The sequence below is a fragment of the Gallus gallus genome, unplaced genomic scaffold (genome assembly GCF_016699485.2).
Source record: "Gallus gallus isolate bGalGal1 unplaced genomic scaffold, bGalGal1.mat.broiler.GRCg7b scaffold_114, whole genome shotgun sequence".
Lineage (NCBI taxonomy): Eukaryota > Metazoa > Chordata > Aves > Galliformes > Phasianidae > Gallus > Gallus gallus.
Window position 1 is genome coordinate 21,298 of NW_024096066.1, and position 16,801 is coordinate 38,098.

The window sequence follows — 16,801 nt, forward strand, 5'->3', positions numbered from 1 at the left end:
GGGATGGGGGGGATATGGCCGGTATGGGGGATGTGGGGGGCAATGGGGGGCAATAGGGGATGTGGGGGACGTGGGAAATATGGGGGATGTGGGGGATATGGGGGGCAATAGGGGATGGGGGGGATATGGGTGGTATGGGGGGCAATGGGGGGCAATGGGGGATATGGGGGACGTGGGGGATATGGGCGGTATGAGGGACGTGGGGGGCAATGAGGGATATCGGGGGCAATGGGGGACGTGGGGGATATGGGGATATGGGGGGCAATGGGGGATGGGGGGGATATGGGCGGTATGGGGGGCAATGGGGGGCAATGGGGGATATGGGGGACGTGGGGGATATGGGCGGTATGAGGGACGTGGGGGGCAATGAGGGATATGGGGGGCAATGGGGGACATGGGGGGCAATGGGGATATGGGGGGCAATGGGGGATGCGGGGGGCAATGGGGATATGGGGGGCAATGGGGGATGTGGGGGGCATTGGGGGACATGGAGGCAATGGGGGACAATGGGGGCAATGGGGGATATGGGGGGCAATGGGGGATGTGGGGGCAATGGGGGATATGGGGGTATGGGGGGCAATGGGGGATATGGGGGGTATTGGGGGATCTGGGGGGGCAATGGGGGATATGGGGGATATGGGCGGTATGGGGGGCATGGGGGGAACAGGGGGTATGGGGGGCAATAGGGGATGGGGGGGACGTGGGAAATATGGGGGATGTGGGGGATATGGGGGGCAATAGGGGATGGGGGGGATATGGGCGGTATGGGGGGCAATGGGGGGCAATGGGGGATGTGGGGGGCAATGGGGGACATGGAGGCAATGGGGGACAATGGGGGCAATGGGGGATATGGGGGGCAATGGGGGATGTGGGGGGTATTGGGGGATATGGGGGGCAATGGGGATATGGGGGACGTGAGGGATATGGAGGACATGGGGGGCAATGGGGGACATGGGGGGGAATGGGTATATGGGGGACAATGGGGGGGTTGGGGACATGGGGGGCAATGGGGGACGTGGGGGATATGGGGGACGTGGGGGATATGGGCGGTATGGGGGCATGGGGGGCATCGGGGGTATGGGGGGCAATGGGGGACAAGGGGGGATATGGGGGGCAATAGGGGATGTGGGGGATGTGGGGGATATGGGGGATGTGGGGGGCAATGGGGGGCAATAGGGGATGTGGGAGACGTGGGGGATATGGGGGATGTGGGGGATATGGGGGGCAATAGGGGATGGGGGGGATATGGGTGGTATGGGGGGCAATGGGGGGCAATGGGGGATATGGGGGACGTGGGGGATATGGGCGGTATGAGGGACGTGGGGGGCAATGAGGGATATCGGGGGCAATGGGGGACGTGGGGGATATGGGGATATGGGGGGCAATGGGGATATGGGGGATGTGAGGGATATGGAGGACATGGGGGGCAATGGGGGACATGGGGGGGGAATGGGTATATGGGGGACAATGGGGGGGGTTGGGAACATGGGGGGCAATGGGGGACGTGGGGGATATGGGGGACGTGGGGGATATGGGGGGCAATAGGGGATGGGGGGGATATGGGCGGTATGGGGGGCAATGGGGGGCAATGGGGGATATGGGGGACGTGGGGGATATGGGGATATGGGGGGCAATGGGGGATGTGGGGGGCAATGGGGGATGTGGGGGGCAATGGGGGACATGGAGGCAATGGGGGACAATGGGGGCAATGGGGGATATGGGGGGCAATGGGGGATGTGGGGGGTATTGGGGGATATGGGGGGCAATGGGGATATAGGGGACGTGAGGGATATGGAGGACATGGGGGGCAATGGGGGACATGGGGGGGAATGGGTATATGGGGGACAATGGGGGGGTTGGGGACATGGGGGGCAATGGGGGACGTGGGGGATATGGGGGACGTGGGGGATATGGGCGGTATGGGGGCATGGGGGGCATCGGGGGCAATAGGGGATGTGGGGGACGTGGGGGACGTGGGGGATATGGGGGACGTGGGGCATATGGGGGATGTGGGGGGCAATGGGGGACATGGGGGGCAATGGGGGATATGGGGGACGTGGGGAATATGGGGGATGTGGGGGATATGGGGGATGTGGGGGGCAATGGGGGACATGGAGGCAATGGGGGACATGGGGGGCAATAGGGGATGTGGGGAATGTGGGTGGTATGGGGGACAATGGGGGGCACGGGGGGTATGGGTGGCAATGGGGGACATGGGGGGCAATGGGGGATATGGGGGGTATTGGGGGATATGGGGGGTAATGGGGGTTATGGGGAGCAATAGGGCATATGGGGGACGTGGGGGATATGGGGGACATGGGGGGCAATGGGGGGATATGGGGGGCAATGGGGGACGGGGGGGTTATGGGGGATGTGGGGGGCAATGGGGGATATGGGGGGCAATGGGGGATATGGGGGATATGGGGGGTATGGGCGTTATGGGAGGCATGGGGGGCGTGGGGGGCATGGGGGGCAATGGGGGATATGGGGGGCAACGGGGGCAATGGGGGATATGGGGGATATGAAGGGGGTTCGGGACATGGGGAGGCAATAGGGGATATGGGGATATGGGGGTATTGGGGGGCAATGGGAGTATGGGGGACGTGGGGGATATAGGGGACGTGGGGGGCAATGGGGGACATGGGGGGGGAATGGGGATATGGGGGACAATGGGGGGGTTGGGGACATGGGGGGCAAATGGGGGAAGTGGGGGATATGGGGGACGTGCGGGATATGGGCGGTATGGGGGGCATGGGGGGCATCGGGGGTATGGGGGGCAATGGGGGACAAGGGGGGATATGGGGGGCAATAGGGGATGTGGGGGATGTGGGGGATATGGGGGGCAATAGGGGATGTGGGGGATGTGGGGGATATGGGGGATGTGGGGGGCAATGGGGGGCAATAGGGGATGTGGGGGACGTGGGGGATATGGGGGATGTGGGGGATATGGGGGGCAATAGGGGATGGGGGGGGGGCATAGGGGATGTGGGGGATGTGGGGGCCATGGGGGGCAATAGGGGATGGGGGGGATATGGGCGGTATGAGGGACGTGGGGGGCAATGAGGGATATGGGGGGCAATGGGGGACATGGGGGGCAATGGGGATATGGGGGGCAATGGGGGATGCGGGGGGCAATGGGGATATGGGGGGCAATGGGGGATGTGGGGGGCATTGGGGGACATGGAGGCAATGGGGGACAATGGGGGCAATGGGGGATATGGGGGGCAATGGGGGATGTGGGGGCAATGGGGGATATGGGGGTATGGGGGGCAATGGGGGATATGGGGGGTATTGGGGGATCTGGGGGGGCAATGGGGGATATGGGGGATATGGGCGGTATGGGGGGCATGGGGGGAACAGGGGGTATGGGGGGCAATAGGGGATGGGGGGGGACGTGGGAAATATGGGGGATGTGGGGGATATGGGGGGCAATAGGGGATGGGGGGGATATGGGCGGTATGGGGGGCAATGGGGGGCAATGGGGGATATGGGGGACGTGGGGGATATGGGCGGTATGAGGGACGTGGGGGGCAATGAGGGATATCGGGGGCAATGGGGGACGTGGGGGATATGGGGATATGGGGGGCAATGGGGGATGGGGGGGATATGGGCGGTATGGGGGGCAATGGGGGATGTGGGGGGCAATGGGGGACAATGGGGGCAATGGGGGATATGGGGGGCAATGGGGGATGTGGGGGACGTGGGGGATATGGGGGATGTGGGGGGCAATGGGGGATATGGGGATATGGGCGGTATGAGGGACGTGGGGGGCAATGAGGGACGTGGGGGACAATGGGGGATATGGGGGGCAATGGGGGCTATGGGGGGGATGGGGGGGGTTGGGGACATGGGGGACAATGGGGGACATGGGGAAATGGGGGGTATTGGGGGATATGGGGGATGTGGGGGATATGGGGACACATGGGGGCACATAGGGGTATATAGGGGCATATAGGGACACATAGGGACACATGGGAGCATATGGGGACACATGGGGGCACATAGGGGGCATATAGGGGCATATAGGGGCACATGAGGGCATCTAGGGGCATATAGGGACATATAGGGGCATATAGGAACACATAGGGACATATGGGGACACATGGGGGCACATGGGGGCACATAGGAGCATATGGGGACACATAGGGGCATATAGGGGCATATAGGGACACATAGGGCCACATGAGGACACATGGGAGCATATGGGGACACATGGGGGCACATGGGGACATATGGGGATATATAGGAGCATATGGGGACACATAGGGACATATAGGGGTATATAGGGACACATAGGGACACATGGGGACACATGGGGACATATGGGGATATATAGGAGCATATGGGGACACATAGGGACACATAGGCGGTATATAGGGTCACATGGGGGCACATAGGGACATATAGGGGCATATAAGGACACATAGGGACATACAGAGGTATATAGGGACACATAGGGACACATGGGGACACATAGGGACACATGGGGACATATGGGGATATATAGGAGCATATGGGGACACATGGGGGCACATAGGAGCATATGGGGACACATGGGGGCATATAGGGGCGCATAGGGACACATAGGGACACATGGGGACACATAGGGACATATGGGGATACATAGGAGCATATGGGGACACATAGGGACATATAGGGGTATATAGGGACACATAGGGACACATGGGGACACATAGGGACACATGGGGATATATAGGAGCATATGGGGACACATAGGGGCACATAGGTGGTATATAGGGACACATAGGGACACATGGGGACATATAGGGGCATATAAGGACACATAGGGACATACAGGGGTATATAGGGACACATAGGGACACATGGGGACACATGGGGATATATAGGAGTATATGGGGACACATGGGGGCATATAGGGGCGCATAGGGACACATAGGGACACATGGGGACACATAGGGATACATAGGGACATATGGGGATACATAGGAGCATATGGGGACACATAGGGACACATAGGCGGTATATAGGGTCACATGGGGGCACATAGGGACATATAGGGGCATATAAGGACACATAGGGACATGTAGGGGTATATAGGGACACATAGGGACACATGGGGACACATGGGAACATATGGGGATATATAGGAGCATATGGGGACACATAGGGGCACATAGGCGGTATATAGGGACACATGGGGACATACGGGGATATATAGGAGCATATGGGGACACGTGGGGGCATATGGGGACACATGGGGGCATATAGGGGCGCATAGGGACACATAGGGACACATGGGGACACATAGGAGCATATGGGGACACATAGGGGCACATAGGCGGTATATAGGGTCACATGGGGGCACATAGGGACATATAGGGGCATATAGGGACACATAGGGACATATAGGGGTATATAGGGACACATAGGGACACATGGGGGCACATGGGGACATATGGGGATATATAGGAGCATATGGGGACACATGGGGGCATATAGGGGCGCATAGGGACACATAGGGACACATGGGGACACATGGGGATATATAGGAGTATATGGGGACACATGGGGGCATATAGGGGCGCATAGGGACACATAGGGACACATGGGGACACATAGGGATACATAGGGACATATGGGGATACATAGGAGCATATGGGGACACATAAGGACACATAGGCGGTATATAGGGTCACATGGGGGCACATAGGGACATACAGGGGTATATAGGGACACATAGGGACACATGGGGACACATGGGGACATATGGGGATATATAGGAGCATATGGGGACATATGGGGGCATATAGGGGCGCATAGGGACACATAGGGATACATGGGGACACATAGGGATACATAGGGACATATGGGGATACATAGGAGCATATGGGGACACATAGGGACATATAGGTGGTATATAGGGACACATAGGGACACATGGGGACACATAGGGACACATGGGGACACATGGGGGTATATAGGGACACATAGGGACACATAGGGACACATGGGGGCATATGGGGATACATGGGGGCATATAGGGACGCATAGGGACACATAGGGACACATGGGGACACATAGGAACACATAGGGACATATGGGGATACATAGGAGCATATGGGGACACATAGGGGCACATAGGCGGTATATAGGGGCACATAGGGACACATAAAGGGCCACACAGGGCCATCCAGGACCGTATGGGGTCGGGGCCGGGGTTATGGGGGTTCACCTTCGGCCACGTTGACGCAGAAGGGGCTGTTTGGGATGTGGGCTCCGGCGAAGGTGACGGCGACGCGGTGGGGGCCGGGCAGGGTGGGCCGATAGGAGCAGCGGAAGGTGCTGTCCCCGCGGTCCTCCAATGTCACCTCCACGGTGTCACGGCGTCCCGCGGGGTCCTCCAACACCACCCCGACGTCACCCGAACCCGCGCCTAAAGAAAGGGGGGGTCGGGGGGGGGACAGTTGGGGACGGAGGTGGCAGCAACTGCGGCGCCGATGGTGTACCCCATACGGAGGTGGTGGGGACAGTGGGGGGGGGGTGCAGTGTCCCCATAGGGAGGTGGTGGGGACAGTGGGGGGGGGGATGAGGTGTCCCCATAGGGAGGTGGTGGGGACAGTGGGGGGGGGATGTGGTGTCACCATAGGGAGGTGGTGGGGACAGTGGGGGGGGGATGAGGTGTCACCATAGGGAGGTGGTGGGGACAGTGGGGGGGGGGGGATGCGGTGTCCCCATAGGGAGGTGGCCGTGGTGACAGCGGGGGTGGGGGGGTGGATGCGGTGTCCCCATAGGGAGGTGGTGGTGACAGTGGGAGGGGGGGGGATGCGGTGTCCCCATAGGGAGGTGGCTGAGGTGACAGTGGGATGGGGGGGGGTGAGGTGTCCCTATAGGGAGGTGACACGATCCCAGTGTCACCCAGTGTCACCCCATGTCCCCAGTGCCACCACATGGACACCATCCCAGTGTCACCCAGGGCCACCACCCAGACCCATCCCAAGGACACGATCCCAGTGTCACCCCAGTGTCACCCAGTGCCACCACACAGACACGATCCCAATGTCACCTAATGTCACCCAGTGTCACCCAGTGTCACCCAGTGTCACCCAGTGTCACCACATGGACACTATCCCAGTGTCACCCAGCGTCACCCAGTGTCACCACAAGGACCCATCACAAGGACACGATCCCAGTGTCACCCAGTGTCACCCAGTGCCACCAGAAGGACACTATCCCAGTGTCACCCAGTGTCACCCAGGGCCACCACAAGGACAGGATCCCAGTGTCACCCAGTGTCACCACCCAGGGCCACCACAAGGACACGATCCCAGTGTCCCCCAGTGTCACCCAGTGCCACCACATGGACACAATCCCAGTGTCACCCAGTGTCACTCAGTGTCACCCAGTGCCACCAGAAGGACACTATCCCAGTGTCACCCAGTGTCACCCAGGGCCACCCAATGTCACTCAGTGTCACCCAGTGTCACCACATGAACACGATCCCAGTGTCACCCAGTGTCACCCAGTGCCACCCAATGTCACCCAGTGTCACCCAGTGTCACCCAGTGCCACCACATAAACACGATCCCAGTGTCACCCAGTGTCACCCAGTGCCACCACCCAGTGTCACCCAGTGCCTCCACCCACTGCCACCACCACTGTCACCACCCAATGTCACTCAGTGCCACTGCCCAGTGTCACCACCCAGTGTCACTCAGTGTCACCCAGTGCCACCACCCACTGCCACCACCCAGTGTCACCCAGTGTCATCCACTGCCACCACCCACTGCCACCACCCAGTGCCACAACCCAGTGCCACCCAGTGTCACTCAGTGCCACCTCCCAGTGCCACCCCCCATACCCTTAGCGTCACCCACTGCCACCTCCCAGTGGCTCCCAGTGCCACCCAGTGTCACGCAGTGCCACCACCCAGTGCCACCCAGTGTCACCCTGTGTCACTCAGTGCCACCACCCAGTGCCACCCACTGCCACCACCCAGTGTCACCCAGTGCCACCACCCACTGACACCCAGTGCCACCCAGTGCCACCTCCCATAGCCATGAGCGTCACCCACTGCCACCACCCACTGCCACCACCCAATGCCACCACCCAGTGCCACCCAGTGTCACCACCCACGGCCACCCAGAGGCACCCAGTGTCACCCAGTGCCACCTCCCAGTGCCACCACCCATAGCCATGAGTGTCACCCACTGCCACCTCCCAGTGCCACCCCCCATAGCCACCCAGTGCCACCCAGTGTCACCCAATGCCACCTCCCAGTGCCACCACCCATAGCCATGAGTGCCACCCACTGCCACCACCCACTGCCACCACCCACTGCCACCCAGTGTCACCCAGTGCCACCACCCACTGCCACCACCCACTGCCACCCAGTGCCACCCAGTGTCACCCAGTGCCACCTCCCAGTGCCACCACCCATAGCCACCCAGTGCCACCCAGTGTCACCCAATGCCACCTCCCAGTGCCACCACCCATAGCCATGAGTGTCACCCAGTGCCACCTCTCAGTGCCACCCCCCATAGCCACCCAGTGCCACCCAGTGTCACCCAGTAGCTCCACCCAGTGTCACCCAGTGTCACCCAGTGTCACCACCCAGTGTCACCCAGTGTCTCCACCCACTGCCACCACCCACTGCCACCCAGTGCAACCCAGTGTCACCCAGTGCCACCTCCCAGTGCCACCTCCCAGTGGCTCCCAGTGCCACCCAGTGTCACCCAGTGCCACCTCCCAGTGCCACCACCCATAGCTATGAGTGTCACCCAGTGCCACCACCCACTGTCACCCAATGCCACCTCCCAGTGCCACCACCCATAGCCATGATTGTCACCCAGTGCCACCACCCACTGCCACCACCCACTGCCACCCAGTGCCACCACCCAGTGCCACCCCCCATAGCCATGATTGTCACCCAGTGCCACCTCCCAGTGCCACCACCCATAGCCATGATTGTCACCCAGTGCCACCACCCACTGCCACCACCCATAGCCACCCAGTGTCACCCAGTGCCACCACCCAGTGCCACCACCCAGTGCCACCCAGTGCCACGCAGTGTCACCCAATGCCACCTCCCAGTGCCACCACCCATAGCTATGAGTGTCACCCAATGTCACCACCCAGTGTCACCCAGTGCCACCTCCCAGTGGCTCCCAGTGCCACCCAGTGTCACCCAGTGCCACCACCCAGTGCCACCCAGTGTCACCCAATGCCACCTCCCAGTGCCACCACCCATAGCCATGAGTGTCACCCAGTGCCACCACCCACTGCCACCCCCCATAGCCACCCAGTGCCACCCAGTGTCACCCAGTAGCTCCACCCAGTGTCACCCAGTGTCACCACCCACTGTCACCCAGTGCCACCTCCCACTGCCACCACCCACTGCCACCCAGTGCCACCCAGTGTCACCCAATGCCACCTCCCAGTGCCACCCCCCATAGCCACCCACTGCCACCCAGTGCCACCCAATGCCACCTCCCAGTGCCTCCACCCATAGCCATGAGTGTCACCCAGTGCCACCTCCCAGTGCCACCACCCACTGCCACCACCCACCGCCACCCACTGCCACCCAGTGTCACCCAGTGCCACCACCCACTGTCACCCAGTGTCACCCAGTGCCACCTCCCAGTGCCACCCCCCATAGCCACCCAGTGCCACCCAGTGTCACCCAATGCCACCTCTCAGTGCCACCACCCAGTGCCACCCAGTGTCACCCAGTGCCACCTCCCAGTGCCACCACCCATAGCCATGAGTGTCACCCAGTGCCACCTCGCAGTGCCGCCCCCCATAGCCCGGAGCGCCGCCCAGCGCCCCCACCTGCGGTGTAGATGTCGAAGTAGGTGGGTTTGTTGGCCACGTTGCCGCTGGGTTCGATGCCGGGGCCGCGCGCAGACACTTTGCTGGCATCGCCGTGAGCCATCGCCACCCCCACCCCAAAGGGGCTCCCGGGGATGTTCTGCCCCCCAAACAGCACCGTCACCTGTGGGGCACGGCCAGAGTCTGTCGTGGGGTGGGGACAGCGGGGGGAAAGAGGGGGGGCGGGGGGGGGATAGCGGGGGGACAGAGGGGTGATAGAGGGGGGATAGTGGGGGGACAGTGGGGGGACGGTGGGGGGATAGTGGGGGGATAGTGGGGGGACAGAGGGGGGATAGAGGGGGGATTGCAGGGGGACAGTGGGGGGATAGCGGAAGGATAGCGGGGGGACAGTGGGGGGATATCAGGGGGACAGTGGGGGGAGAGTGGGGAGACAGTGGGGGGATAGAAGGGGAAAGGGGGTGGATAGCGGGGGGATAGTGGGGGGATAGTGGGGGGATAGTGGGGGATAGCGGGGGGACAGTGGGGGGATAGTGGGGGGATAGCAGGGGGACAGTGGGGGGACAGTGGGGGGATAGCAGGGGGACAGTGGGGGGACAGTGGGGGGATAATGGGGGGGGATAGCGGGGGGACAGTGGGGGGATAGCGGGGAGATAGTGAGGAGACAGTGGGGGGATAGTGGGGGGAGAGTGGGGAGACAGTGGGGGGATAGAAGGGGAAAGGGGGTGGATAGCAGGGGGATAGTGGGGGGATGGGGGGGGATAGTGGGGGATAGCGGGGGGACAGTGGGGCAATAGTGGGGGGATAGCAGGGGGACAGTGGGGGGACAGTGGGGGGATAGTGGGGGTACAGTGGGGGGATAGCGGGGGGACAGTGGGGGGATAGAAGGGAGATAGAGGGGGGATAGCGGGGGGACAGAGGGTGGATAGAAGGGGGATAGTGAGGGGACAGTGGGGGGATAATGGGGGGGCAGTGGGGGGATAGTGGGGGGATAATGGGGGGATAGCGGGGGGACAGTAGGGGTAGAGTGGGGGGATAGTGAGGGGACAGTGGGGGGATGGGGGTGGATAGAGGGGAGGATAGTGGGGGGACAGTGGAGGGATAGTGGGAGGATATTGGGGGGATAGTGGGGGGACAGCGGGGGGACAGCGGGGGGATAGTGGGGAGATGGGGGGGATAGTGGGGGGACAGTGGGGGGGATAGTGGGGGGATATCGGGGGGACAGTGGGGGGACAGCGGGGGGGACAGCGTGGGGACAGTGGGGGGACAGTGGGGGGATAGTGGGGGGACGGTGGGGGGATAGTGGGGGGACGGTGGGGTGATAGTTGGGGGATAGTGGGGGGTTAATGGGGGGATTGCAGGGGGACAGTGGGGGGGATAGTGGGGGGATAGTGGGGGGATAGAGGGGGGATAGAGGGGGGACAGTGGGGGGATAGTGGGGGCGATAGTGGGGGGACAGTGGGGGGGCAGTGGGGGGACAGTGGGGGGATAGTGGGGGCGATAGTGGGGGGATAGTGGGGAGATAGTGAGGAGACAGTGGGGGGATAGCGGGGGGACAGTGGGGGGAGAGTGGGGGACAGTGGGGGGATAGTGGGGGGATAGTGGGTGGGGACAGCAGGGGGGAACAGTGACAGACATGGGGATGCCACAGAGACACAGGGACATACGGGGGGACACCACAGTGCCACTATGTGGGGACACACGTGGGGACACCTCAGTGACACACGTGGGGACACCACAGTGCCACTATGTGGGGACACACGTGGGGACACCTCAGTGACACACGTGGGGACAACACAGCGGCACAGTGACACACGGGGGGACACCACAGTGACACACATGGGGACACCACAGTGCCACTATGTGGGGACACACATGGGGACACCTCAGAGACACACATGGGGACACCTCAGAGACACACGTGGGGACAACATAGTGACACAATGACACACGTGGGGACACCTCAGAGACACACGTGGGGACACCACAGTGCCACCATGGGGGGACACACGTGGGGACACCTCAGTGACACACATGGGGACACCACAGGGACACACATGGGGACACCACAGTGACACACATGGGGACAACACAGCGGCACAGTGACACACGTGGGGACACCTCAGAGACACACATGGGGACAACACAGCGACACAATGACACACGTGGGGACACCACAGTGACACACGTGGGGACACCACAGTGCCACTATGTGGGGACACCACAGTGCCACTATGGGGGGACACACGTGGGGACACCTCAGTGACACACGTGGGGACACCACAGCGACACAATGACACACGTGGGGACACCACAGGACCACTATGGGGGGACACACGTGGGGACACCTCAGTGACACACGTGGGGACAACACAGCGACACACATGGGGACACCTCAAGGGCACAGTGACACACGTGGGGACACCGCAGTGCCACAGAGACGTGGGGACACCACAGAGCCACACGTGGGGACACCGCAGTGCCACAGAGACGTGGGGACACCGCAGTGCCACACGTGGGGACGCCTCAGTGGCACAAGGGGGCCATGTTGGTGTCACCCACCTTGTGCAGCCCCGCCACTTTGGGGACGTAGGTGACAGAGAAGGTCCTCTTCTCATCGTTGTTGGCCACCACCTGGGCCTACGGTGCGAGCAGAGGGAGAGAAGGGAACCAATGCGGATCAATGGGACCCAATGGGATCAATGGGACCCAATGGGACCCAATGCGGATCAATGGGACCCAATGGGAATCAGTAGGGATCAGTGGGACCCAATGGGATCCAGTGGGAATCAATGGGGATCAGTGGGACCCAATGGGATCCAGTGGGAATCAATGGGAATCAATGGAACCCAATGGGACTCAGTGGGAATCAATGGGGATCGATGGAACCCAATGGGACCCAATGAGACCCAATGCGGATCAATGGGACCCAATGGGAATCAGTAGGGATCAATGGGACCCAATGGGACTCAGTGGGAAGAAATGGGGATCAAGGGGGATCAGTGGAACCCAATGGGATCAATGGAACCCAATAGGAGCCAATGCGGATCAATGGGACCCAATGGGAACCAATGCGGATCAACAGGACCCAATGGGAATCAGTAGGGATCAGTGGGACTCAGTGGGAAGAAATGGGGATCAAGGGAACCCAATGGGAACCATGGCGGATCAATGGGAACAATGGGACCCAGTGGGAATCAATGGGGATTAATAGGACTCAGTGGGAATCAATGGGGATCAATGGGGATCAGTGGAACCCAATGGGATCAATGGAACCCAATGGGAAACAATGCGGATCAATGGGACCCAATGGGAACCATGGTGGATCAATGGGACTCAATGGGATCCAGTGGGAATCAATGGGGATCAATGGGACCCAACAGGAATCAATGGGGATCAATGGGGATCAGTGGAACCCAATGGGATCAATGGGACCCAATGGGAACCAATGGGGATCAATGGAACCCAATGGGACTCAGTGGGAATCAATGGAAACCAATGGGAACCAATGCGGATCAATAGGACCCAATGGGACTCAGTGGGAACCAATGGGGATCAATGGGACTCAATGGGAACCAATGCGGATCAATGTATCCAATGGGACTCAGTGGGAACCAATGGGGATCAGTGGAACCCAATTGGACTCAGAGGGAATCAGTGCGGATCAATGGGACCCAATGGGTACCAATGGGAACCAATGCGGATCAATGGCAGCCAATGGGAACCAATGTGGATCAATGGCAGCCAACGGGACTCAGTGGGAATCAATGGGGATCAATGCGACCCAATGGGACTCAGTGGGAATCAATGGGACCCAATGGGACCCAACGGGACTCAGTGGGAATCAGTGGGACCCAATGGGACTCAGTGGGGATCAATGGGGATCAATGGGACCCAATATGAACCAATGCAGATCAATGGGACCCAATGGGACGCAGTGGGAATCAATGGGACGCAATGGGACTCAGTGGGAAACAATGGGACCCAATGGGACTTAGTGGGAATCACTGGGACGCAATGGGACTCAGTGGGAATCAATGGGACTTAATAGGACCCAATAGGACTCAGTGGGAACCAATGGGGTTCAATGGGGATCAATGGCAACCAATGCGGAACAATGGGACCCAATGGGAACCAATGCGGATCAATGGGACCCAATGGGAATCAGTAGGGATCAATGGGACCCAATGGGACCCAGTGGGAATCAATGGGGATCAATGGGACCCAATGGGAATCAGTGGGAACCAATGCGGATCAATGGGAACCAATGAGACCCAGTGGGAATCAATGGGGATTAATAGGACTCAGTGGGAATCAATGGGGATCAATGGGGATCAATGGAACCCAATGGGCCTCAGTGGGAACCAATGGGACCAAATGGGACCCAATGGGACTCAGTGGGAATTAATGGGACCCAATGGGACCCAATGGGCCTCAGTGGGAATCAATGGGACCAAATGGGACCCAATGGGACTCAGTGGGAATCAATGGGGATCAAAGGGACCCAATGGGAACCAATGGGAACCAATGGGACGCAATGGGACTCAGTGGGAATCAATGGGACCCAATGGAACTCAGCGGGAACCAATGGGACCCAATGGGACTCAGTGGGAATCAATGGGACCCAATGGGACCCAATGGGACTCAGTGGGAACCAATGGGACCCAATGGGACTCAGTGGGAATCAATGGGAATCAATGGGACCCAATGGGACTCAGTGGGAACCAATGGGACCCAATGGGACTCAGTGGGAATCAATGGGACCCAATGGGACTCAGCGGGAACCAATGGGACCCAATGGGACTCAGTGGGAATCAATGGGACCCAATGGGACCCAATGGGAACCAATGGGACCCAATGGGACCCAATGGGACTCAGTGGGAATCAATGGGACCCAGTGGGACTCAGCGGGAACCAATGGGACCCAATGGGACTCAGTGGGAATCAATGGGACCCAATGGGACCCAATGGGACTCAGTGGGAACCAATGGGACCCAATGGGACTCAGTGGGAATCAATGGGACCCAATGGGACTCAGCGGGAACCAATGGGACCCAATGGGACTCAGTGGGAATCAATGGGACCCAATGGGACCCGATGGGAACCGATGTGGATCAATGGGACGCAATGGGAACCAATGCGGATGAATGGGACCCAACGGGTCTCAGTGGGAATCAATGGGACCCAATGGGATGCACTGAGACTCAATACGACCCGAAAGGACCCAATGGGACCCAAAGGGACCAAATGGGACTCAGTTACCTCCTCGGTGTGCCCCTCGGGGTCCTGGACGTACACCAACACCTCCCCGCTGCCCGCGTCCAACGTCTCCACCGTGAAGCGCGCCGGCTGCAGCACCACGTTCCCCTGCGGCTCCAGCCCTGCACACAGCACCGCACAGCCGTCACCGCCGCTATCGCCCTGCCAGGACCTGCCGGCTCACCACTGAACACGGCCCCGGTATTGCCCTGCCAGGACCTGGCATGACATGACTGAACACAGCCCCAGTATCACCCTGCCAGGACCTGCCGTGTCATCACTGAACACGGCCCCGGTATCACCCTGCCAGGACCTGCCATGTCACCACTGAACACGGCCCCGGTATCGCCCTGCCAGGACCTGCCGGCTCACCACTGAACACGGCCCCGGTATCGCCCTGCCAGGACCTGGCATGACATGACTGAACACAGCCCCGGTATCGCCCTGCCAGGACCTGGCATGACATGACTTAACACAGCCCTGCTATCACCCTGCCAGGACCTGTCATGACATGACTGAACACAGCCCCGGTATCACCCTGCCAGGACCTGCCGGCTCACCACTGAACACGGCCCCGGTATCGCCCTGCCAGGACCTGCCGGCTCACCACTGAACACGGCCCTGCTATCACCCTGCCAGGACCTGCCGTGTCATCACTGAACACGGCCCCGGTATCACCCTGCCAGGACCTGCCATGTCACCACTGAACACGGCCCCGGTATCGCCCTGCCAGGACCTGGCATGACATGACTTAACACAGCCCTGCTATCACCCTGCCAGGACCTGTCATGACATGACTTAACATGGCCCTGCTATCGCCCTGCCAGGACCTGCCGGCTCACCACTGAACACGGCCCTGCTATCACCCTGCCAGGACCTGCCGTGTCATCACTGAACACGGCCCCGGTATCACCCTGCCAGGACCTGGCATGACATGACTTAACACAGCCCCGGTATCGCCCTGCCAGGACCTGGCATGACATGACTTAACACAGCCCTGCTATCACCCTGCCAGGACCTGTCATGACATGACTGAACACAGCCCCGGTATCACCCTGCCAGGACCTGCCGGCTCACCACTGAACACGGCCCCGGTATCGCCCTGCCAGGACCTGCCGGCTCACCACTGAACACGGCCCTGCTATCACCCTGCCAGGACCTGCCGTGTCATCACTGAACACGGCCCCGGTATCACCCTGCCAGGACCTGGCATGACATGACTTAACACAGCCCCGGTATCGCCCTGCCAGGACCTGGCATGACATGACTTAACACAGCCCTGCTATCACCCTGCCAGGACCTGTCATGACATGACTGAACACAGCCCCGGTATCACCCTGCCAGGACCTGCCGGCTCACCACTGAACACGGCCCCGGTATCGCCCTGCCAGGACCTGCCGGCTCACCACTGAACACGGCCCTGCTATCACCCTGCCAGGACCTGCCGTGTCATCACTGAACACGGCCCCGGTATCACCCTGCCAGGACCTGCCATGTCACCACTGAACACGGCCCCGGTATCGCCCTGCCAGGACCTGTCATGACATGACTGAACACAGCCCCGGTATCACCCTGCCAGGACCTGCCGGCTCACCACTGAACACGGCCCCGCTATCACCCTGCCAGGACCTGCCGTGTCATCACTGAACACGGCCCCGCTATCACCCTGCCAGGACCTGGCATGACATGACTTAACACAGCCCTGCTATCGCCCTGCCAGGACCTGCCGGCTCAC

General features: G+C 60.8%; 1 protein-coding gene across 1 annotated transcript in view; it reads right to left on the reverse strand.

Moving 5' to 3' along the window:
- Nucleotides 1-15,075, reverse strand: part of LOC121108959 (filamin-C-like) — a gene marked incomplete at both ends in the record, with an annotated part of 35,707 nt that extends 20,632 nt beyond the window's left edge. The window contains 4 exon segments of the mRNA XM_040657315.1: nucleotides 6,215-6,415; nucleotides 9,811-9,973; nucleotides 12,370-12,447; nucleotides 15,070-15,075. Of these exon segments, the coding sequence (XP_040513249.1) occupies nucleotides 6,215-6,415; nucleotides 9,811-9,973; nucleotides 12,370-12,447; nucleotides 15,070-15,075 (448 nt within the window).
- Between the last annotated feature and the right edge of the window lie 1,726 nt (nucleotides 15,076-16,801).